Genomic DNA, 24,516 nt, shown 5'->3' with positions numbered 1-24,516 from the left:
ACATGAAGCCTGAAAGTTGTGTTTCTTGCTCACATGTATAAGTCCCACTGATAGGAGAAGCATTTACGGGAACAGGTTGAAGAAGACAGATCTTATTTTTCCTCTTCAGTATACCACATGGAACTAATTAAAAGCTGGTAAGTCTGTCAGGCATAAAAAATAAAGTTCTTCCAAGGCAATAGACTTCCATTAACTTGAATGGGCTCTGAATAACACTCTGAGCCGTAAGATTATTTTTAAAGTTGCATTTAAATGAAATGCATGTAATTAAACTCATTCATTACTACATTTACAAATGCAGTAAATAATGCAATAAATCTAATAAAAACATAAACAGGTCAATGATCTCCTTCACTACTATGCTTTAAAAAGTAGACACTTGCTCTCTTGCAGCCAGACTTTAAGGAAACATAAAAGTCTGTATGTAAAGAGGAAAAAAAACCAACATATTTTACCACCTACAGCTTGAAAATTCCAGCGGACAGGAGTGCTCATCCATAGGAAAGTTATGAAGCTGAAGATAACATTCAGCATTAATTGTCAGCCTAATTAGAAAAGGAAGGGGGGGAGGGAAACAAACAAACAACAGAAAAAATATTATATTCAAGCTTCCAGACACTTCAGACTAGATAGTAAAGGACATGCACAGAAATAATTTTTGCCAATTAAAGGACAGTATGTGCAAAAAAAATAGAGCATCACCAAGAAAGAGCAGAAGCTATCACCATATGCAACCTAATGACCTGTGTGGTTTCAACTGCCACTTCAAGCCTTCTTAAAAATTGTGTTTGATCTCGGGGGGGCATCTTTCAACTCTCCACCAGAAACAGGGGATAAAAGGGAGGAACTGAAGGCAAGGCAAGAAAGGGAGTTTTTGATAGCAAATAAAGTTTCTGAAGAATGCATTTGTCTAGTCAAATTGTATTTGGCATCGTTGTGTCAGGTGGCTATAGACATGAGAGAGAAAGTGCAGACATTCTTGGAAATGCTCTATACTCATGGAAGCAGCTCTGAAGACAGAAGCATGGATATTCTACTGGACTTGATCTTCTATTTATGTAATGTCTACAGCATTCAGTTAATTCATGCAATTAATACACATTTTAGAAGTAGTTTAGGACTCTTAATGATATTGACTGGATCACCTGCTGCTTTTGAAACTACTACCACAGATTTCTGAAGAGCTTCCAAGCAACCAGTGCAAAGCTCAGTTCTGCTAACTTTCACTAGTAACCTAGACTAGGGGGCTAGGCTCCAAAATGCCATCTAAGCATTTAAAACAGCTCCTCCTTTGCTCATAAACACTATGAAGAATGTCAGAATGTCTTCTAAAATCAACTTTGAAATAAATATAATGCTTACATACTTAACTCTATGCAATAGGAAGATTCTGCCACACAGTGCCAGAAACTTCTGTAAGTTTGAGAACAAAGTATTTATTCTACTCTAAGTGTCACTAGGACCCTTTTAGAAAGTTGTCTTGCCATATACCGGGCTGGGGTTTTGGGGGGTAGAAGGAATGGAATCCTACACACACACACTCACATAAACCACTTGCATTACTCTTAAGATGCTTTTCAAATTTGCCAGCTATGGCAGATGCAATTATCATCTTTGTTTTCCATTTTTCAACCTTTGCAGAGTCAATTGCCTAAAGACAAGGAAAACAAACTAGACTTTTCTCAAAAGCAACACTACGAGACCTGGAATCACTGGTGAGTGCAATGGACAGACCAAGAACTACGCTCAGAGGAGACTCACTAAGCCTGACTAACAGAATTAACACATCTGCTCCCTGTATTAGGAAAAAGGAAAGAGAGGTAGTACAGGGGAGCTCATGAACCTGGTGCACTGTCAGATCCTACTACTGTTCCTGCAATAACCAACATATGAACCTCTCAATGTTATTCCACTTGCCACATTCAAGCTATATCCTCATGTACACAGCAGTCTGCACGTTGCAGTCCTGCGTGAATACCTGTTGTTATATTACTGGCTCACTGCACTTTAAAGCTCAGACTCCAGCACAATAATTCTAACCTGTTGCTCTGGGAGAGCTCACAAGGTTATTTTGGTTGTGTTTGTTTGTTTCTTTGTGTTACTTAGACCCTGTTTAAAAGAAATTATACATTGGAATGGAATGGATAATGGAAGGGTAAAGTTCAAGTATGACTATAGAATTGTTAGCTGCAAAAAGAAAAAGAAACAATTAGTATGTCAACAGAAGAGACTCTCTAGAAATGTTTATAAACACCCACATAATGAACTGTTAGAACTGCTCTTCAGAGATATTTCTGTGTCCTCAAATAAAGCATATTAAGAAAAAATTCAGTGAAGAGAATTCTTTTAAAACATTCTAATTATTTTTACTTTCGATACAGATGACTGAAAGAGTGGTAGTACAGGGGAGCTCATGAACCTGGTGCACTGTCAGATCCTATTACTGTTCCTGCAATAACCAACATATGAACCTCTCAATGTTATTCCACTTGCCACATTCAAGCTATATCCTCATGTACACAGCAGTCTGCACGTTGCAGTCCTGCGTGAATACCTGTTGTTATATTACTGGCTCACTGCACTTTAAAGCTCAGACTCCAGCACAATAATTCTAACCTGTTGCTCTGGGAGAGCTCACAAGGTTATTTTGGTTGTGTTTGTTTGTTTCTTTGTGTTACTTAGACCCTGTTTAAAAGAAATTATACATTGGAATGGAATGGATAATGGAAGGGTAAAGTTCAAGTATGACTATAGAATTGTTAGCTGCAAAAAGAAAAAGAAACAATTAGTATGTCAACAGAAGAGACTCTCTAGAAATGTTTATAAACACCCACATAATGAACTGTTAGAACTGCTCTTCAGAGATATTTCTGTGTCCTCAAATAAAGCATATTAAGAAAAAATTCAGTGAAGAGAATTCTTTTAAAACATTCTAATTATTTTTACTTTCGATACAGATGACTATTCTAAATTGTCCATATACAACACAACTAGTGTGCATATGAAAACAGCATAGATGTCTGAAAAGAAAGTAATTAAAAGTTGCTACTTATTGTTTAAAATAAATAAATAAACTCTCAAGAGCAGAATCATATTTATGGAATCTTCTGTATGGACTGCCTCTTTATTAGCTCCTAATTTATTGCAAGATTTCTTAGCATACGTAAAAAATAAAACTGAGAAATTACCCTATATGATTTCTGTAGAACACAGCCTTTCAAGAATTGTTTGAAAAGTGACTCAAAGATCAGTGCAGATAGCCTAGATGGCAAGCTTAAAATCAGCCCAAGTATCTCTCATCTGCCAAGAATTGTCACCAACGTGTTTGCTTATGCCTAATTTGGATGAACTGGTTTGTTTAAATAGTTTGCAAGGGTAAACGTTAGAAAGTACATGCAGGATTGGGGCCTTAGCTTTAATAAAACTTTTATTATTTTTATTATTTGAAACAATTAAAATTTCTCTTGTAGCAAATTATTTGGTGGAAATTAGATACTGAACTATTTAGGAAATAGTCTGCAAAACAATTTATGACTAGATCTGCAATATGTTGTTGTTTTTTTTTTACCCAGTTAATAGAAACCCACCTTAGAGTATATAGCACTCTTCCATCACTCCAGATTCGAAGCAAACGATTTGGAGTTGTAATCCAATGAGCATCAGATTTCCTTGAGTTCCGGAAGAAAGTGTCTGGAATCCAAATTTTTCCAACCATATTGCTATTAAGCATAAGCACCTTCATTGAGCTGTTAAATTTTAGACGACTGTCATACCATGTCTGGGCAAAAATTATATCTATAGTGTATTCCTAAAAACAGAGAAACAACCACATCTATGTATGTTTACCAAAGTCTGCCAGCCAACAATTTTTAATTCTTATATAAATCCATGGCCACATCTATTTTCTTTTGTATGGCAATTTGTATAGCACACAGCAGTCTGAGAAACCCAAACTGAGAAACTCCAAACTAAGAAATTACAGGCACAAAGCCGTCTGTCCCTACTTCCTCTCCCCTGACACACACTGATTAGCTTAGGAAGAGGAGACGTGATGGGAACTTGCTATAACCTGGAGGTCCCTGCACTGTGCAACCACATCTGGCAGACCTAGACAGAATTTTAAGAGCAGCGTTAATACTTCAAGGCTAAGACTATATTCATTAAGACAGAGATTCTACATCTCTTAAGAAGCAAACAAAATAAACTTCCTATGTTTTCCTCCAAACTTTACAACATGCAATGTAAGATCCTTGAAGAGATTTCAGCTTTGAAAAATCCATTAACATGCAGGAAGTAAATATCACAGTTTGCAGAACTATCTGAAACTATCTGCCTCATAGATCTACTTGCATACACACAAAAGTATACATCATCATAATCCCAGAGGAAATTTCCCTTTACTTACTAAAGCCTAAAGAAAGCTCCTCTTTGTGACAGAATGTCAAAGTCCTCAGTAGACTTATGGCCAGAAGACAAAAGTAAAAAATAGAGAGATAGATGGAAAACCCACAGCCTTTTAATGAGACAATTCCTGACACAGTAGAACTTGAGGGAGGATAAATATTACAGATGTGATGAAATATTGTTTTTCAAATAATCCAGCCAGTTGTTCCTGCACTCCTGCACAAAGGAGCAAAGCAGCAGTCTCTTCTCTGTTGTATTTGTCACAGCTCCAGACCACGACTCTGACTTTAAGAGCAACAGCCTCTCTACTTGATGGCAGATGTGATCTTTCTTGCATGGCTGCCCAGCAAGGGCACCAAGGAGCAACTCAGCAGCTCCTCTGCAAGGAAAAAGAGCTGGAGACCAAACATAGGCATTTGATGTCAGTTGTCCACCTCTCAGTTACAGGATCAGTGGGGAGGGGAAAGAGAAAAGAAGACAGTGGTTCAAAAACTTGCTTGAACCAGAGGTCACTACTAGTTTACTTGGTCAATAAATATGCATGGTGCAGTCTGTGAGTTCTGTTTTCAAATAATATAACAGTGAAGGCTTTGCTGGTTGGAGTGGGGGGTTTTGTTCATTTTACTTTTAAATAATCACAGCAGCCGAGTGTACGAACGAGAAGCCTCACTCATTTCTGCAACTGATACCACCCATCTCCCAGGAAAGTCTGTGAAATGTAGCAGTTGATTCTTGAGAAGCACCCAGGCAGATATTCCAGGGCTACTTAAATCTTTCTCCATTTTTCCACCTCTTCAGGTGGGAGAATAACAGGTTCAGGAAATATATATGCTAGAGGATGCTTGTCCTTGCTCTGTGATGCATGGCAGATGAGGACTGTGCTAACACAGTGACTCTCAAAGGTTATGAGTAACCAGTGTATGAGGCAAACAGTGAAGGGACAGGTGGAATGAAAGGACTAATCAAAAATGCATTTTAAAGATGACTGCCCTAAAATTGCTTATGCCTTGAGAGGCCATTAGGAGAAGATTCTGCAGGTCAAAACAAGACCTTAATTATTTTGCTTCTGTAAATAACATTCAAGAAATACATGAAAATCCAGGGCTTGTTTAATCTTAATATTCCGCTTTCTGTGCTCTTCTATAGTGGTTACAACTAGAAAGGAAAATGGTGTTGCTGTCATGTAAATGAGAGCCCAAAGCAGTGCACTGGAGAAGTGTTTTAATGAGATTAAATGAAACAGAATGAACAAAGATTTACATGCTGCCTTTACAGTACAGATAGGATTAAAAAAGAAGTCAGTGAAATCAACAGACATGACCAAGTGTATGAAAAGAGCAGGTTGTCTGAGTTTGAAGGTGCTACTCTGAGCAGCCACTTTACAGTAACACTGCATTGTTGGAGAAAAAGAAATTTATCAAAGTATCATTACAGTCACATGCACCTAGAGTAAGAAAACTCTCAGGTTGCCATAGAATACCAACCACCCTAAAAATTAAGATAAAAAAAAAAAGAGCAGCTAACAGGTTATTTTGAACACACAAAGCAAAGGAACAGCCTCAATGGACCCAGATGCTTTCATTCTCTTACCTCTCAGCATTAAATGTGCAAGTTTTTATCATACCCATGTATTACAGGAGTTGTTTAAAGAACTTTTTGGGAAAAAAAAAAAAAAAAAAAGAGAGAAACTTTATTAATATCCTTCATTATACATTTATCACAGTTCCAAAAAGATCTATTACATAATAGTTTAATGTAATCAAATTAGTAACTACTTGTTTCCAAGCATCTTGATGAATGTGTAGCAAGATATTCAATTGCTAGCTTCCTGTAATATACCCAATGTACCTATACTATCTTTCACTCAAATTAACTTTGGTGCAACGTCCAAGCACATACCTGTACTCCCATTGCAGAGGTGAAAGGCATGTGAGAATGGAACTCAGATATATTTATCTTAGCCTCCTTTCTGAATGCAAATTTCCCATAAAGAGTCCAGGTGGTCCAAATAGATCCCAAGCAGTCACCAAGAAAAAACATGTAGGATGATCAGACAACTAAGAGTCTGCCATCGTGCAGCTGTGACGGTTTGGACACTTGAGAGCAATAACCTGACAGGGAAACCATGCTAGGGGGATTATCAAGAAATTTGGATTATTTCAGAAAAAAAGTAGTTTTGAAATAAGCCTGAAATTTTCAGATTTTATTGATTCATACACTGAATTCCCTTAAACTTGCATCTCCTGAAAAATATTTCATATTTCCATTTCCTTTTAAGAAGGGTAAATTTGTTGAAAATTAGGTAGAAAAATCATTATATTGTCTTTTCTGGGGATACTTTATTTCCAAAACTATCTTTGTTTAGATATCGTATGAGTAAGCACAACAGCAGCCAGATTTATTCAATATTCTTTTAGTGCAACAAATCTTTCTGAGCAACCATTGTCTTCCTTGCTTTCTTACAAAAAGTTAAAATTAACACTCTTATCACCACTTCTATTAGTCTTTCACAAAACTCACCATATAATGCCACAGTGTAACCATAAAAATCAGCTTACTACTCTCTCTTTCAAATAAAACTGATGATAAAATAGTCATGAAGAATGAAATGCATGCCTGTTCATATTTAGCTTCAAAGCATTCAATAAGCATGGCACACGTTAGCTCATATTTGGCACTTGGTTAGATCTCTGAACTCTTTCTTTGCACAGCTGGCATAAAGAGCCCACCTGTCTAATTATTTACAGGTAACTGCAATCCTCCTCCATCTCTTTCTTCTCTAAAAGATCATAGCAAACTCCAAAGGCTGGGAACACAGTGACTAAACACAAATTACCATTACAGGCCAGGCAGTGAACAAACCGTGAATACTGACAAGCAGGTGTATAGTCTAAGAGGAAAGCATTTAATAAATAAAAGCAATTCCTTCAAATAAAGTAGGAACAGCTACTCTGAGGGAATAAATTGAATCTTCAACATCAGTTTCATTGTCATGAACAGTTCAATTACAGTCAGATATGAAGATGTGCTGGTGGAATTTTTTTAATTGGAAAGCTGTGAAAGAAAGGGAGGCAGACACTATTGTTTCTTAGTGAAAATGGCATCACATGAATTCCAACATAATATCAATAAGGACAGAAAAAAAATTTCACAAGCAAAAAAAAAACATTTTTCTTGCATATTTTGTCTGGCAGTCTCACAACTAATTTGACATTCCACAGTAAAGTGTGGAGAAGTGAAACAATGAACAGATAAATTGTTGGCTGGATTATGTAAACTGCCAACACATTTTGTTTGACAACAGGAAAAAAACTGGCCTAGTTTTCTGAGGTCAAACACAAAAGCAGTGAAAAGTCCCCAAACCAAAACCAGAGCTAAAAGACTGTGCCAAACACACAGTGCAATACAGTTCATTACCAGTGAATTTCAGAGAAAAATTAATTTTAAAAATACTCCGTCATTTCACCTTTGCTCACCTTTTTCTTCCAGATACAAAATTTCACCTGAAGGGCACCTGGAGTTTTCTGGAGTGGAACAAGCTAATCCAGAAATCTGTTTCATAGGGAGCCTCTGAACTCAGTTCAATTATGAAGTGTGACATGACTCCCCATTATTCAGTTTTCTGAGCTTCAGTATATATTCCCCATGTTTCTTCATTTTAACCAGCTTTCCAGTTCCTTAAACCGGAGCACAATGTAAGAGAGGCAAGGAATACTTCAGAAAAAAACAATATGAAGGGGAAACTAAAGAAAGCATCCTACCAACCTATGTGATGTGATTTAATATCAAAGACTCAGTTTAGTATGCTAATTAAGAGGTTTAACCAACAAAGGAAGTCATAGGCAAAACTGGTAACCACATGCTTTCCTAAGAGGAAAAAAAAAAAGCAACAAATCAAGCACTAGCCAATTTATCTTCATCATGTCACTGTGCTGCCAATAAGCACTTGTGACCTTTACCTCTTCCTTCACTCAAACATCTCTGGACTTCAATAAGGGGATATTAAGTAATTTATTAAAATAATTAACCTATCTTTGATGTATAACTAGTCTTAAGAAAATGTCTAAAATGTGGCTCTTCTCCCTGCTGGGTTATTTAAAAGCCCTTGAAACAGGATTTTTCAGCTGCTTCAGGGCCAACAGTGGTTTCAGAGCTTGATGTCCATGGCTGGAACTGAAGCAAAATTATCATTTCTTCACTTGGTAAACCATTTTAGTTCGCTCACTAGAGCAACCTAAACCAAATGACCTTAGGGTGAGATAAAAAAAGATCTAACAAATCACAATAATTTTGACATGTACCTGTGATATAATGTTAATGACACTGCAGCTGTGGAAGAGGTGAGGCTGCGGGAAATACACTGAACAGAAGTGCACAGCATCTGCTCCCAGAAACTTCTGACCAGTCAGGTTGTTATAATTGTACAGATAATCACACTGGAGGATGCTATGAGAACATATGCACAGGGTAAGTGGAAATATGACAAATCACAGCAACAGGATTTATCAACTCTACTAGGTATACTTTCTAAACTCAGCAGCTGCATCTACCTGCCAGTAACTAGAGACTCAAGCAGTCAAAATTGGTCCCACTTAAAACTTTAGTGACAAAGTTGCACATTACTCAAGAATACATGGTCTTCTACAGTTCCTTCTTATAAATAAGCTATAAAGTCACAAACGCAATATTTCATCATTCAGTATGATATAACCATTCTTAAAGCTAGAGTAATTGCACAGCTACAGCTTGGTCATTTATTTCCATGGTTTTCCTGCCATGCTTCCATGGCATGAAACACTGATGGCAAGAAGATGTATCTGGGTTTGGTTTCTATCCTGCAATTCTTGTAAGATATATGATGCTACATGAAATACAGCAATCCTATCAGTTTAGCTTTCTGGTTGATGAGGCATTTATGCAATTCCAAATATTAGTCATCTGCTACCCTGAAGACATAAGAGCATGAACAACTGTTTGAAGCTCCTAAAAGAGCCTCTATTTACTTACTGGTCTTGCAGGCATAATTCTTTGTGGGGATAAGCCTCTACAATAGAGACACCACTGCTATTAAAACAGATGAAATCTCATGCAGCACTTACTATATGCCAGTGAATGACAAACTCCCAAATTATCAAAGAGTGTTTTAGATGTGTGTTCTCCACAGTGGCTGAAATAGCCATCCAGAATGTGTAAGATTTGATGAAATTCAAAATCATACAGCAGAATAAAAATAATGAAGGCCAAGATGAACAGGCAGGGCAGTCACATTCACTTAGTAGCAACAGAAAACTGCAGTTCTTAATAGCTATTTTGTCAGTGCTGTCACCCCTACTAACAAGGCAGTACAGGAGTGGGCTTCCTTGGCAAACAGCTTGGAGCTTCTGCTGCTGCTGCTGCTGGAAAGGGCATCCAGACCATTTCCCTGCTTTGTTACGTGAACTTCCCATTGCATGCACTGTGAGAAGAAAAATTCTGTTCCTGCAGCTGTGCAGCTTTTAACAGAGGACAAGTTTTTTTAGTGTCAGCACATGTCGTGGCACCAGCCACTGCAGGAGTCAGTTAATGACAGCAGCTTTCCTCAGGAACACAACATCTGGAATCTCAGATACTTCACAGGCAGTTTGATTATCACTGTGGCTATTAAGAATCTGGGATGATATAACTGGATTTCCAATCAGTATGCTGCCTTACTCTACTGAAGTCAGGGGAGTTAAGTCAAAGTAAATTTTTATTATTATTATTAATACTGAATCTATGCCAGCTGTGGCTTAAGTGATACAATGGTACTACACAAAACCAGTATTTCCTAAAACATGAGCTAGTCTAACATAAAACAGAATAATAAAACACAACATGGAAAGATAGTGGCCTTAGATAATAGCATTGCTAAAAGGCATACAGAAATCAGGCCCTATTTTACAGCAAAGAACATAGAGCTTTCTGGTGTCTTGTATAGAACCTTAAGTACCTGTCATGACTTCATACATATTAAGGGACAAACTGCAGCTGAAAATGGGACAAGTACTGAATGCTTTAAAGCAAGGACTGAAAAGATGCCTGCACTCTGGTTTTAGTTTCAGAAAGCTACTGCAACGTTCATCTGTCATCCAACAGCTGCCTTTTCCCTCACCCCTCATCATTCCCTGCAAAATGATCACAGAAATTAGGAGCAACACAGGAACTGCTGCACTGAGCTGGTATGAGAAGAATATTGCCTGTGCTTGGCTAACTCTCCTGAGACTGCACAGAGCAAGCTCAGAGCTACTCTGTAACAGGAGTAGGTGAACCAGCTGCCTGCAAGCCAGACTCATCAATTTAAGCTATTTTTTTTCAACAAAACCCAGAGAACATTCATGAAATTGTATTTGTGAAGTACTATTCAAGTTGATGGACCTGGTAAAATAAGAAAATAATAAGAGACATGGTTTTTGACACTTAAATATTTCATAATAAAGGAAAAAAAAGCTCAAGTACTGAAGGAATATTTACTAGGCTTCTGTAAATGGACAGTATCAGTCAATCTCAAGCACTCATCTGAATACCAGTCAATTAACTCAGATCATTTACAGTGCTGACAGACACCAGAATGATTGAACTCTATCTTTTCTAATCAAAATAAAATAGTAACTTGGGAAAAAAAATCTAATTCTAGGTTACTCCAAAGAAGATGCTGCACAATAAGAAGCAGGTAATATTCAAAGACTTGTTGGTACTTCTGTCCTGATTTATGAACAAATATTCTTGCCATTTGGAAAACAGCAGAACCCCTTTGCATAAAATGTGCACACCTGACTCTACGAAAACTTGCAGTGCTCAAACGCTGAACACACATCCTTAAGAAACCTTATAAACTTCCAAATATGGGCAGAAGTGCATCCCTCATGCTCTTCCTTTCAGTCTGTCATGATAAAGCTCATAGAGACAATGGTTCTCCTCAAAATGGTCATCTGCAAACATTAAAATCTTGTCTTCCAACATGCAGAAAAAGCTTCAAATGTAGTTCAGAAACCATGGCAAGCCCTATCAAAGTATCTATAGGATCATGGTCATGCTACTTTCGGTACCTATTTCTACCTATTTCCAAGCCTTATCTTGATACTAGTTACTATTAATTCAGAAATAAAAAATTTAATATAATTCAGAAACAGAGTTTAAAATATATTGATTTACAGAATAACACATACTGAGATTGTGCATCTTTGAGTACTGGATTTCAGAATAGCTTCAGATAATGTATCTTTGGGTCATGATTACTTATATTATAGTGTGCTTAACGTACATTACTTGGCACTGTAAAGTAAAAGTATAAAACCTTCAAACCTTCAATACAAATTTAGTGACCAGTAGAATACGTGCAGTGACACATCTGACCAAAAAAACATCCTGCACAAGTACAATAATACTGAGCAATCTGTATTAGGATACTGAACACATTGATACTTGACTACCTAAAAAAAATCTGCTGCTAGTTACTGCAACTTCAGAATGAAATGAAATTTAGAAGCCAAAGGATAGTTAAAATTCAGTACCAGCACATTCTACACAAAGTCATAAATAGTACAATTTGACAGGAAAAACTGCATCCTAATAGTGTCCAGGCCATGCAGTCTGTGTACCCAAGTAGTACATTACACATTCTGTGAATATCTGTTTAGCTCAGTGGTTTAGCTATCTTATTAAAAATAAGAGCACTAGGCTTCAAAGTATGGCTTTCAGCTTGTGGTCACAGTAACCTTCAATAGATAACAAGAAAAGATCATGTGATAAAAGCTAAATCATCTGCAGAAGAGACAGAAATGTTGGAAGATAATGAGGAAATTGAACTGCTTCAGTGAAGTGCAGTCCTAGAAATTTATCCTGGAATTTTCAACCTGGATCTTCTAATACTTAGTTCCAGTAATAAATAAAAAAGCTGAATAGAGACCATCATCTGCATCAGCAGCAAGGGAAGAAAATCATATGTAGCCCCCAAACACACTAATTTGGCAATGCTAACACAATGTTTCAAAATATTAATTTTTAATTAACAATTGTTTTGAATTAACAATTTCTTAATTAAATTACTTCAAAATACATGAAAAAGCAAAGGAATTTTAAAACATAACTTTCTTTCTGTAAACATATATATTGATGTATGTATACACTTACACAAACATCTAGACAGACAGCTAGAGAATTTTCTTTTGGCTGATTTTCAGTCTCTCTATCAGTCATGATGTCTATGCATCTCTACAGAAATGATCTGCCTCTTTCTAACTCCCTCCCTATTTTTGTTACTTGACTATTGCTCCACTATTTACTATATGAAACTTGATAAAACAGATACTAGTACAGGGAAAGTATAAACTTTTCTCTTTGCTCTTCATTTTTTATGTAAAGATGCAATATTGCTTCTTACTTGCAGAATTCCTTCTCCAAAAATGTATCTTATTTGGGGTAGCAGTCTTTTATTGTTATGAGAGTTGTGATCAAAAAGAATTACAGTATGAGGTATTCTCTTACTTAAACAAAGGTAAAAAATGTCTTGAAGGGCTGCCATGCCTCTCCCAGCTCACTGAATTGGACACTCCAATGGTCTTTTCAAACCACAAAGGCTGTGGCACTGCCATAGTTCTCCCCTGGATCCCTTAGGACACCAGTAGAACAAAACATTACATATTTACAAACACCTAGGGTTTGGGGGATTAATACAGGCCAGAGAAAGATAATGAGGCCCACAGGCAACATGGATCAACATGCATTTCCATACAGGAACCATGTAATAGACTCTGCTACTTGTATCACCAAAAAGAGTGGATTTTTTTTTTTTTACCTTGGCCCTAGTTTGGAAGGAAAAAGAAAGATAATAAGAGCCTAGCACATCTATGTTAAATGCCTAATTGAAAGAGCTTCCACACAGAGGAAAACCAGGCTCTGATTATTCATTGCATGTCTAAATTCTTCTAAGAAACCCCTAGACTACTGCAGAGTTATTGAGGATCAAGACTTCGGCCATAAAAATGCACTTAGCTGCATTTTACATTATCGTTGCACACAGCATAGCACAAGTTAGCTGTAAAAGACAGATCCAAAAATCTTTAGACTTAATGAGTATTAGAAACTTAAATACTCTGCTGATCCAGATGCTTGTTAAAAATCTTTACTAGGGTTGTGGATGCCTAAAGAGATCGCGTGCTGCAGAAAAACTCTAAAACACGGGGTGTCTATACCATCTAGAATTTTGTGTAGATCTTAGTTAAATAGTGAAAGTCAAAACACAGCAGCCTTCAAAACCAAATTCTAGTGAATGTCATACATACACCTGAAGTGTCCCTTTTATGAAAGTCTATCAGATAGCAAGATGAAAACAGACTGAATTATAAAAATATGTTTCCTCTCATGTTTCCTTTTAGGCAAACATACTTCCTTCATATGCTGCTTCAGCATCGTTGTTAGAAAAAATGCTCTCTGCATCACACCATACATTATCCAGACTAAATAGTTAAAGGACATAATTTGCTAGAGTGAATTAACCTATCTGGCAAATGAGTAATCCAGTGAGGAATCACAGATATGTGTTCTCACATTAAGTGATCAAATGAAGGGCTAAGGACAGCTCATGAAAATGAAGCAATTTTTGCATTAATGGTTAGCAATCTCAAATAATATTGACTCCAGGGAAAGTGCCTTCCCAATGAAACAAACAGCTCACATAAAGAAAGCTTACCGGGTCAAATCTGTAATTATTTTTTTTGCTGAGAATGTTGTTTTGGAGATTAAAAACATCTTCTTTGGAAGCCTCAATCAAATAATTTTCATGTATATGGTTTTATTTTTTTTCACCAACATTTGATTTTTGTTATGATGTCAGATGCTCGTATGATCCAGGTTCCTGGGGTCCAAATTTAGTGAAAGCAGTTGCTTTTTTATGAAGGTCATTGTGCCCTTACACTATAATTTAAATTGCTAAGTAGTTATCTGCTCATTTAAAAAAAAAAAAAAAAAAAAAAAAAAAAGTTTTTAGAAGTTGTATGTCCTAATGACATTCAGCTTATTACCTTCGGTGGCATGCTTCATTTTTCTCTCTTTTTTTTTTTCAGTGATAACCAGTGATAGGACAAAGGGCAATGGATGCAAACTGGAGCATAGGAGGTTCCATGTGAATATCAGGAAGAACTTCTTTCCTGTGAGAGTGACAGAGCACTGCAACAGGCTACCCAGAGAGGTTGTGGAGTCTCCTTCACTGGAGATATTCAAAACCCACCTGGACACGTTCCTGTGTGATGTGCTCGGGGTGTCCCTGCTCTGGCAGGGGGGTTGGACTAGATGATCTTTTGACGTCCTTACCAACCCCTAGGATTTTGTGATTCTGTAATACACCTTTTCAATCCGGTGCTATCCTTACCTCGCACAAAAAGCCAGTATGACTGGTTTTTATGAGTGCCATGGCAAGAGCATCACCACCCAGCTCTAGGACAGGTCTAGCAGATGTGGGCAGACCTCTAAACGAGTCCCATGGCTGACACCATCATTACTGCAAGTGTGGTGCATGACAACACTGCCTCCCAGGCTCTGGGCTGAGCAAGCAGAAGGCAGCTGGGGGCACAGGAGGGCTGCCCTGCAAAGCTGGCCCCATGCTGGTTCTTTAAAACTGGAAAACTAAAGCTGTAAGTACTTCTCATTTTCAGTTTCAGTGTATGCAATACCTACTGGCCATAGGCTGAAACTGCAAAAGGAAGCCACTACCATTTTCTATATCCTCCTTACAGGTAGCTGCTTGTCCACACATTTTACTCCCACAAGTAGTTCCTTCAGAAGAGGATAGGGTGGAGAGAAGCAAATGAGAAAGACCGCAGTAAGAAGACAGACAAAACCAAAGACACAACTTATACCAAACCTGAAAACTGGAAAATTTCCCCCACCCCACCACTCTTCTCTTCTTTCATGTGTTACATACAGCCCCAGCCTGAGACATAGACTTCCCAGTGATAGCCCCAGGTAATGACAACCTCTAAGCTTGTTAGACAATTGTGCTGGAATGAATACCCTTTGCTACAGATACACATAATCTACTTTTGGCACCCTTATTCATAGTATCTATAGTATTATGGATATATCTACATATTTATCTATATATTTAAATAGAGATATATAGTTTTTTGTTGATTGGTTGGTTTATTTTGGTCAGTTCCTTTTTTTTTGCTTGTTTGTTTTGTGAGGGTGGTAAGACACTGGAATAGGTTGCCCAGGGAAGATGTAGATGCTCCCTCCTTGGAAATGTTCAGGGCCAGGTTGGATGGGGCTTTGAGCAACCTGGGCTAGTGGGAGCTGTCTCTGTCCATGGCAGGAAGGTTGAAACTAGATGATCTTTAAGATCCCTTCTGATCCAAACCATTCTATGATTTTATTACTCTATTTGTAGTGTCATTTCTTGCCTAGATGCTCATAACTGAAAGTCGATATCCCCCACCCAAGCATGCTGACATACATGTAAACCGCAAGATCCTTAATGATCTAAAATGCCTGTGCTATCACCAAATGCTCAGAGGCCCCCTGCACTGGCATACTCCAGCTTCAGATTGAACAAAATGCTTCTCTGCCATGCAAATTCAACACTGCCAATAATTCTGTAGGGAGGAGGAAAAGGAAAAAGGCATGAGGGGGCTGACCTCAAACTCACCCGATGGGCAGTCCCAGTCCTAGTCCTGGGTAGTGGTCCCCAGGAGAAGTCATGCAACAAGGCCTTTGTAAAGTCTCCAGCACCACCATTTCATACAATGCTCATCATGACCAAAAAATCAAAGTGATTTAAGAAAAGGTGACAGACTCAACTTCCTCATAAGTGCTGTTACTTCAGCGTTGGTACCAAAGACATCTCAACAGGTCTACCAGACACCAGATGAGACATACTGCTTAACTTCTGAAGAAACCAGCTATGTGTACACACACATACACACAGTGAAGAGGACCCATAAGACTAAATAAGACATGGAAAAAGGAGGAAAAGAGAGTTAATTTAATTTATTTTCTTTCTATGAATTTGAAAAATGATAATAAACCACTGCACTGAAAATAGGTTTATATGCAAACGCTGGGTCAATTGTTGTTTTTCTTAACCTCTTAAGAGTAGCCCCAGGAAATTACAATGGGCCAGAAATAAACCGGGTATAGACATAGTGAAAATGTTCAACATACACCAAAATAAGGACCTGATACAGTGCCCTCTGTGTGGCCTCATTTTTATTTAAGAAGATAGATATTTCTTAAATAACAACAATTTCAAATAGAGTCTAAACATGTCTCTGCAATAATCACAATCATACTGAACAGTGTAAGAACACACAGCAAGAAATAAAGAAATGTATTTGAATGAGATCAGAATTATTTTGTAATATTAACCCATAGCATCATTCAGATAATGTTTTCTGTCAATAATCAGAACTTACCATATTGATTGGGTCAACTGGGCCAATGCTGTTAACATAGACATCTGTTTCAATTACCGTAGTTCTCACTAAATAAAACAGTAACCATAATAATTACATGTTTAATTAACTCCGTATATTATTAGTGTAATTTAACCATTTTAATAAAACAACAACAAATCTGAGACTCTTTAATAGATTCAGGATACTTAAATCTCTGGTTTGTTCATTTTGTAAATGATCACATATGACTTGGCTCCCTTATTCCATACAAATTGTTAGAATTATAAACACGAATTTTTTACTTCATAATGCAACCCCATCTGTTCTTTGCGAACAGATATAAGATACATATGAAAGGTATAAAAGGTAACAGAAGAGGTGAGTAGACACAAACTTGTCTTTCAAAAAAAAAAAATCTAACCATAAGCAGAAAAAAAAATATTTGGAAAAAATTGCTCATACAACAAACCACAAGGTCTGGAAGCAGAGGTGTTTATGAGCTCTAAGGAACCAATATGCAGTGCCTTCTGTAAATTCCTACTGAAAATGTGTAATGAAAGTAACTTTTCACCACAGATTTCTTCAATTCATGCAACTATAACACACTTAGGGATTGTTAATGTCCTTTTATCAGCTTGATTACTACACTGCTTCAAACACCAAATTGAAAGATCCTCAAGTGAAAGTAATTTAAAAGTTAAAAATTCACATACTTATTGTTCTTTAAAAACACAGGGAAACCACTCTCACTGGGCAGACAAAAAAAGACTGTTCAAAAAATATATTCTCTTAGGGAATATGCTCTCTTTGTGAACTTACAGAAGGGCACAGAGTCTAAGTGACTTCCCATGAAAGTCACATCTGAAGTACAGGTGGAACTGATAATTCCGCTTTTTTCCTCTCTACTGGTTCATAGGGGGAAAAATCACAAGCAGAAGAGGTCAGGATGCATTTTAACTTCAATTTAGCAAGTATTTCCTTATAGCTTGTACCGGAAAACCAGAACATGAACACAAATCCTAGTTCCCAGTGAAAGGAAGGGCAATAGTAAATAATAACGTTCTGATGGTGTTTCTTTCATGATCTGGCACATTAAAATTAAGTATCTCTGCCCATACGCAGATGGAAAAGGCACTTCAGTTTCATAGGAGATGGACTCTAGGTCATGAGAATTTCTTTCTTTACACTGAAAACTATCGGAGATTGCCCAAGTGCTCTCTAACAAACCTAAAATCTTAGGAAAGAGCATTTTTTAAATTTCAAAAAACTAAAACTCTGAGACAGGAAAAAACATGGTATCATCCTTGCCAGCTACAATGACAGGCAAGATATGTTTCCTAAATATCCTAAATACCTTTTACCTGCCAATCTCACTTGGGAGGAAATTCTCCTTGATTCCAAATCCGATTACTGGTGTGACCCTGAGCCTGACACACCAGTGAAGCTGAACAAAGGATTTTGTGTACAACCACAGAGTACAGTCACTGGATCACTACCCTTTCCCCAGCATGCTTCACAGAAAGCTTAAAAATACTCTGGAAACCCAATTTATTTCAGGAGGGTGAGAACCCACAAAAGAAAACACCCCACAACTTTCTGAGCTGCAAATATTTTCAATATCTACAAGCCTCATAAAGAAAGGCAACACAAAAACTCGTATCCACAGACTGAAAAAACAGTAAAAAATGTATATCATACGTGTGTGTACACATATATGTACAATATATCATATTTCACATATGCTACATCTTGCAAACACATTATCTTCTTCGTTTTCATTTTGCAGTCCTCTTTATCTATATAACATCAATTCCACTGCTGGACTGGAACAGAAGAAGATGATTCAAAGTGTATCTTGCCTCATTGTTCTAGCAATGCTGAACCCACCATATGAGTAGGAAATATTTAATTCTCCTAAGTGTTCAGAAATCTAGTTTTGTTTTGAGGTTCAAGTCTCAGACTCCAGCTTTCAGCACTGCCCAGCCATATATCAATCTCTTCTTTGGACACCAGTATGTAAGTATTTAAGGTCACATCTGAAACTTGTCTTCAGTATGCTGGACAGCTCATGCCAATAGTGCAAACGCAATCTACAGATAATCTGTTCAACTTTAACTGCTAAACTTGCTCCATTGTTTCCAGATCCATTTTGAAATTGGACACCAGAACTAGAAGTTTTTGTAACAGTGTTATCAGTGCTGCTTGAACATTCCCAGGTGTCAAACTGTGACACCAGGTTTCTGTGTTCCTTTTCAAAAGCAGACTTTTCTCAGGACAATGCTCAGGGGATGCATAGCTAAGATCTTGTACTACACAAATATCTACATTTTCCCCTAAACTACGTTATCTTTCACCTTGAAATATGACCCACGGTCTTCCTCCCCTCAACTACTTTTTTTTCCCCCTCTCAATTATTTATCTCCAGTTTTACTGAAGGAGCTGGTTACTCTACAGATATAGCCTCTCCCTTCCCAACAGCCTTTGTGTCACCTGCCAACTTTACAACAAAAATTAATTGCTGAAAAAATTCAAAACATCATTATTCTTGACAAAGACTTTCCTATGAGACCCCACTGTAGACAGCCCAGCGACTGACATTTCCTTGTTAATGGCAACATTTTGAGGTCTGTCAGTGAGCCAGTTTTTAATGGGGGCCGTGTCAATTTTATGGAATTCCAGCTTGCAGTGAGCAGTACTTGATCTGCCACAAGGGCTCTCCACTAATGTGCTACAGAGTTCAATTTGCCTTTTCCATACTGCTCTGAGTAAGATTATTAGAGCTATTAAGAGCTAGTGAAGAGTCTGAAAATCTGCTTCTGTTGAAATTATTTTAATTGACCCAAATGATTGAGAGAAAGAGATCCAATTTGGGAAGACTGGAAGAGCCTGTTTTGCTAGCTAGTTCTTCTCTGTGGTACAGAGCTACGTACTTCTGTGAGGAAGAAGAAAGAATTCATTCTTCCTGTGATTTTGAACTAGAAATTATAGAAGTCCATGAACATTACAAACACTGGAGGAAAACATATTCTCGATACTAATTTGAAAGCCATAAAATTAATACTGCTAATTTACTCTGCAAAGAGCTAAAATTGAAAGACAGTTTGAGAAGATTTTTTGAACTGTGAATGCTTCTGATTTTACTTTTAAAATTTGGTATCAGCCTTGAAAAAACTATAAGTAGGAAGAAGGCTATTAAATACATCCTGCATGAAGTGCAAAACAGCACTGTAAATTTATGGGAACTTCTATAGCAAGGAAGAAAGGGCTTGCCCACTTTAAATATTTGTATCTGACATAGGGGAAGCTTCTAGCAACCTCTCACAAAAACCATCCCTGTTGGCTCCCTTCCCCTATCAATACCTTGCCATCCAAGCCCAATACACAGGCATACTCTGAACCTGTTCCAGCTTAAAAACCTGTGTTTTTTAAAATGTTTACTACTTTCATCCAGGCTTATTTTCCTTGAACATGTTTTCTATAGCTCCACACTAACTCTAAAAAAGAAGCACCTCTTCTTGGTGATAAAGCAGTTATTCACCAAATAAATGAGGTGACTACCACATTCAGAAATAATAAAGGCTTTACATTTGTAAGAGTTTTTAATGGAATAATGCAGTCCTCACATGCAGTCATCTAAGAGTTATCTTATTTATATGGCTATCTATATTCAAAAGTCAACCTCAAGAGTCTACTGGAGGCTTCCAGCTCCATCTCTGAAATATTTTTTCAGGGTGATTTTGGTGAAAGCAGAGCCCTGTTCTCCACTCTTAGTCTTTTACCATTTTATTTAAAATAAATCCATCTTTAATAAATACACCTGCCCCACCATTTTTATTATTTCCATCATTTCCACATCCATCCAGTACCTCTAGCATTCACTGCATATGCTCTTCTACATCTTGGTCTTGTATTTTAATTTCCTAGAATTCTTACAACATATGCTTCATGTCAGAATACATACCCTTCTACTTTTACTTGATATATTCCTGCTTATTTTGGCTTATTCCTTTCCTGCCTATATCTTAATTTTATCAGTGCTACACTAGGAGTACCTGATCAACAGAATACCTCCCTAATATCCTTATCTTCTCAGAATGAGTGTTTCCATTAGTCTCTTCAAACCCACTTTTTATTCAGATATCCTTTATATCCCTGAGTACATGACTTTTCACATTAGTGTGCTGAGATGCAATTACTTACCTGCACCCTACGTATAGGGCAAGTACAAGTATCCAAATTTCTCTAGGTATCCAGTTTCTCTATTTACAAGAGCAATCATTCTCACCATTCTTAAATAAATAAAAAAAAATAGAAAAATAAATAAATAAATAAATAAATCGACTATGACTTTCCTCAGTGTTCATTGAAAACACCCTACTAGAGCTGCAGATATGGGACTATTATTCCCTATTTTAAACTAAACTTCCAGATTGATCAGTTGTGTTTCACCCAGTTGAAGGAAAGTTGAAAAATAACATCTGGTTAGATGCAGGTATGAAGATAAAACAGCATGGTTATAAAATCCATTAGCCAAAAGGTAACATTACAGGCAGAATAATACTGCTTTATTAATATATCAACACTCCAAGTTTGTATCTGTAATTAAAGGGATTTATACTTCAGATAAGAGACTTCAACTGGTAACTACCACTACTTCATACTGAGTAAAAGATAAACTAATGCTAGTTTCTTTATACTCCAAACACCTCAAAGTATATTATATAAATTGAGTTAAAAATTCGTAAGATTAGTAAACACAGCAAAGAGTAGCAGTTAAGAAATCACTACAGCTCATGGATATTTGAATAAAACAAAGAGAAAATGACTGTGTGTGCTTTTTTCCTATTAAATTTCAGTATTGCCTCTGCCATTTCAACTTTCATTTGGCTCTCCTTTATCACCTCCCTTAACTAACTGCATGTTTAACAATGAAACCCCTCATCTTCCTCCGAGATGCTGAGATTCTGTGTCAACATCAGGAAGAAAACAAAATTATGCTCTGTTATGCAAACCTAAAAGGTCCAAGTTCAAAACAAAATATGTTGCTATCGTAACTGAACTTTGTAATTCAATAGTAAAAATGTTCTGTGGGATATTATTGCTTTGAAAGTTAATTAGAATTCCAGTTCAATAACTTTGTTGTTCACGTACTGACATATACTCTAAAGATGTGGAATCTGACACCAGATTTAATCCACATAATTGAAGCAGACCAAAATGAATGCACTATACCCTGATTTTGTTTTTCTAGTTGTTAAATGCCTGCTGCAGTTCCGAAGCAGCTGGACAGAATGCAGTGCTTTCACCCAAAGTTGGAAATTCCATCTTATGTCGTCCAAAATTTCTGCTTTGTGGCAGAAGTCTGCAACTTCCATCTATCCAGAGAAGATTCAGTCACAACATTTGTCCTCCTGGCAATAAAGTGAATACTTCCAAATGTCTCCCTATTCTCAGTATTATGGCTGATTATTCATAAACCTTATGTTTTAATATATTGGATGGAGGCAGGTCCCAGATAGCAAAGCTCAGATTGGTACAGGTGTATTGCATCAAGACAGTAAAGAAAGTAAGCACTTATGTAAAATAAGTTAGAATCAAGTGTCTTCTTTTGGGAACTGGTATTTGGAATCCAAAAAGTACATAGTTACTCACAACAAGGCACAGTTCTTGCCCTACCAAGATTCAGTATATAACCAGAAAACTGAAAGTTAAGGATTACACCAAAATTCTTTGTGCCCATCTAAATCTGACATGTCAGAATAAACTCCTCTTCCTCTGTTTTCTCTCCATTTATTTCTAAGTTTTATGGGGAGAGAAGAAAACATAATTCTCTTACCTGTCATCCCCACCTACCAGCTAATCATTAGAAGGAATCCTAGTGGAGACAGCTTATTCCCTTATAATCCCTTTGCTGCCTGTTGCCTTAAGCAATGGGTGTGTGTGTGTATGTGTGTGTGTGTGTAAATAATAATAATAATTAAAAAAAATAGTGCTATACATCTATCACATGTTGAGATTTTAAGGAAAAATATCCTGAAATAACTTACTTGCTGTCTAAATGTTTGCTGTAATTCAATTAAATAAAGGTGAAAGCAAAGTCTTACAACAAACTTCATGAGATTCATATGTGGTTATCTTATGACAACGAGAGAAAAACTGCCATTCAGTGTCTTCAGGGTAACACTCAATGTTCAAACAAAACTAAGAAATTTGGGGAATAAAACAATTTGTCAGAACATTTAAAAAAATATTTACTTAGAGATTGCATCCCTCTGTTCTACATAAATGAAACAAGTCTAGATTGTTGTATTGTTTGCCATGTAAGCAGCTTACAGACTTACATGACATTCCTTTGATAGACAAATGCAAGTATTTAAGAAATAATTATGACCTCCACCTCTCCCTTCACATTTCAGGAAACAAACTCTGATTGTATAAATTATTTTTCTTAGTTTGGTATAGCATGCATATGACAGACATGAGCTGGCAAGCTTTCATGTATTCCATGTTTTCAATACAAGAGTCTTCCAAATACTGACACTCAATACATGCTAATTGATGCTTTGACTATTGAAAGACAAAATGGCCTTCCTACTAGCTGAAGAGTTTGATCTATACGAATGCAAATTCCTTCCTATATTCCTGTAGAAAAGCTAGAGTACTAAATCATGTTTTTAGATTTTTTTGAAGCTTTTCAAAATCTAAGTGAAAGGAAGAAGAGAACTGGGTTGACTTAAATCTGCTCAAAATACATGCTTAGAATGCATTTTCTACAGTAAGAGTAAAAATACCTAGTAAAAATATCTATTCTTTAGTAAACTCTACAGACTCGAGATCAATTTTTTTCATGACCATGACTGGTTTATATCTATGATTCTTTCCATCAGAAGATCTTCATTAAACAAGGCAAATTTCAATTGCCTTTTAATGATTTATTGCTCACTGTCCCCAAAAAGCAATACTTAAATAACAAAACAAGATTAGAAAATCTACTCTTGCATAGAACATGATTTTTACCAGTTCCTGAAAACCATTGCATTTTATTGCTGCTATATTTAGCGTGATATATTAAATTTTTAAAATTGCATTAAGCGGATTTTTGCCATCTTTGACAAAATGCACACCATCTCTGGTTCACATCTTCTGTACTGTATTATTTTATGAACTTACCCCCAATATCTGGCCGCAGCTTATTGTCATATCCTTGAAGTAAGGAGTCCAGTATGTGTGTTACATCCCCACCATGAATCTTTGGTGCAAGGACCCATGTTTTATTCACCATTAGATCTTCGTCATCCTCATCATCTGCTTTATCAGCTCTATGGTGAGTGAATTAAAAAAAACCCCAAGGTTAGGGAAAAAAATCAAACAAAAAAACCCCAACAAACAAACAAAACCAACACAATTAAACTAAATACACAAGACATTAAGAAGAAACTGATAAAATATTAACACTATTTAAGAGTACTTTATAAAAATCCAAATACCTCCTGGTGCCAATGGAAAGAGGCTGGCTCTTACTTAAAACACAACCTTTTTGGTTTATGGTAGTAGAGTGTAAGCTAATATGCTTCAAGAGAGGCATTAACACACCACCCATAGAGAAAACTTAGGCCATGAGTCAAACCCATAAAAGCAGCTGTAGGCATCCTCTTACTGTCAGCTTTTGCCTGTTTTAAAATACAAAATGTAATACCCTGTGTTT

General features: G+C 36.8%; 1 protein-coding gene across 1 annotated transcript in view; it reads right to left on the bottom strand.

Annotated features, from left to right (window-relative positions):
- GABRG1 (gamma-aminobutyric acid (GABA) A receptor, gamma 1) overlaps positions 1-24,516 on the bottom strand; it is a 55,677-nt gene that overhangs the window by 9,529 nt on the left and 21,632 nt on the right. The window contains exons 4-7 of the mRNA XM_010006145.1: positions 23,982-24,130; positions 16,830-16,897; positions 3,588-3,808; positions 463-545 (exon numbers count right to left, since the gene is read on the bottom strand). Of these exons, the coding sequence (XP_010004447.1) occupies positions 463-545; positions 3,588-3,808; positions 16,830-16,897; positions 23,982-24,130 (521 nt within the window). The remainder of the gene's footprint in view (positions 1-462; positions 546-3,587; positions 3,809-16,829; positions 16,898-23,981; positions 24,131-24,516) is intronic.

Source organism: Chaetura pelagica, unplaced genomic scaffold, assembly GCF_000747805.2.
Source record: "Chaetura pelagica isolate M959 unplaced genomic scaffold, ChaPel_1.0 scaffold189, whole genome shotgun sequence".
NCBI classification, from domain to species: domain Eukaryota; kingdom Metazoa; phylum Chordata; class Aves; order Apodiformes; family Apodidae; genus Chaetura; species Chaetura pelagica.
This window is presented reverse-complemented; position numbering and strand designations above follow the sequence as displayed.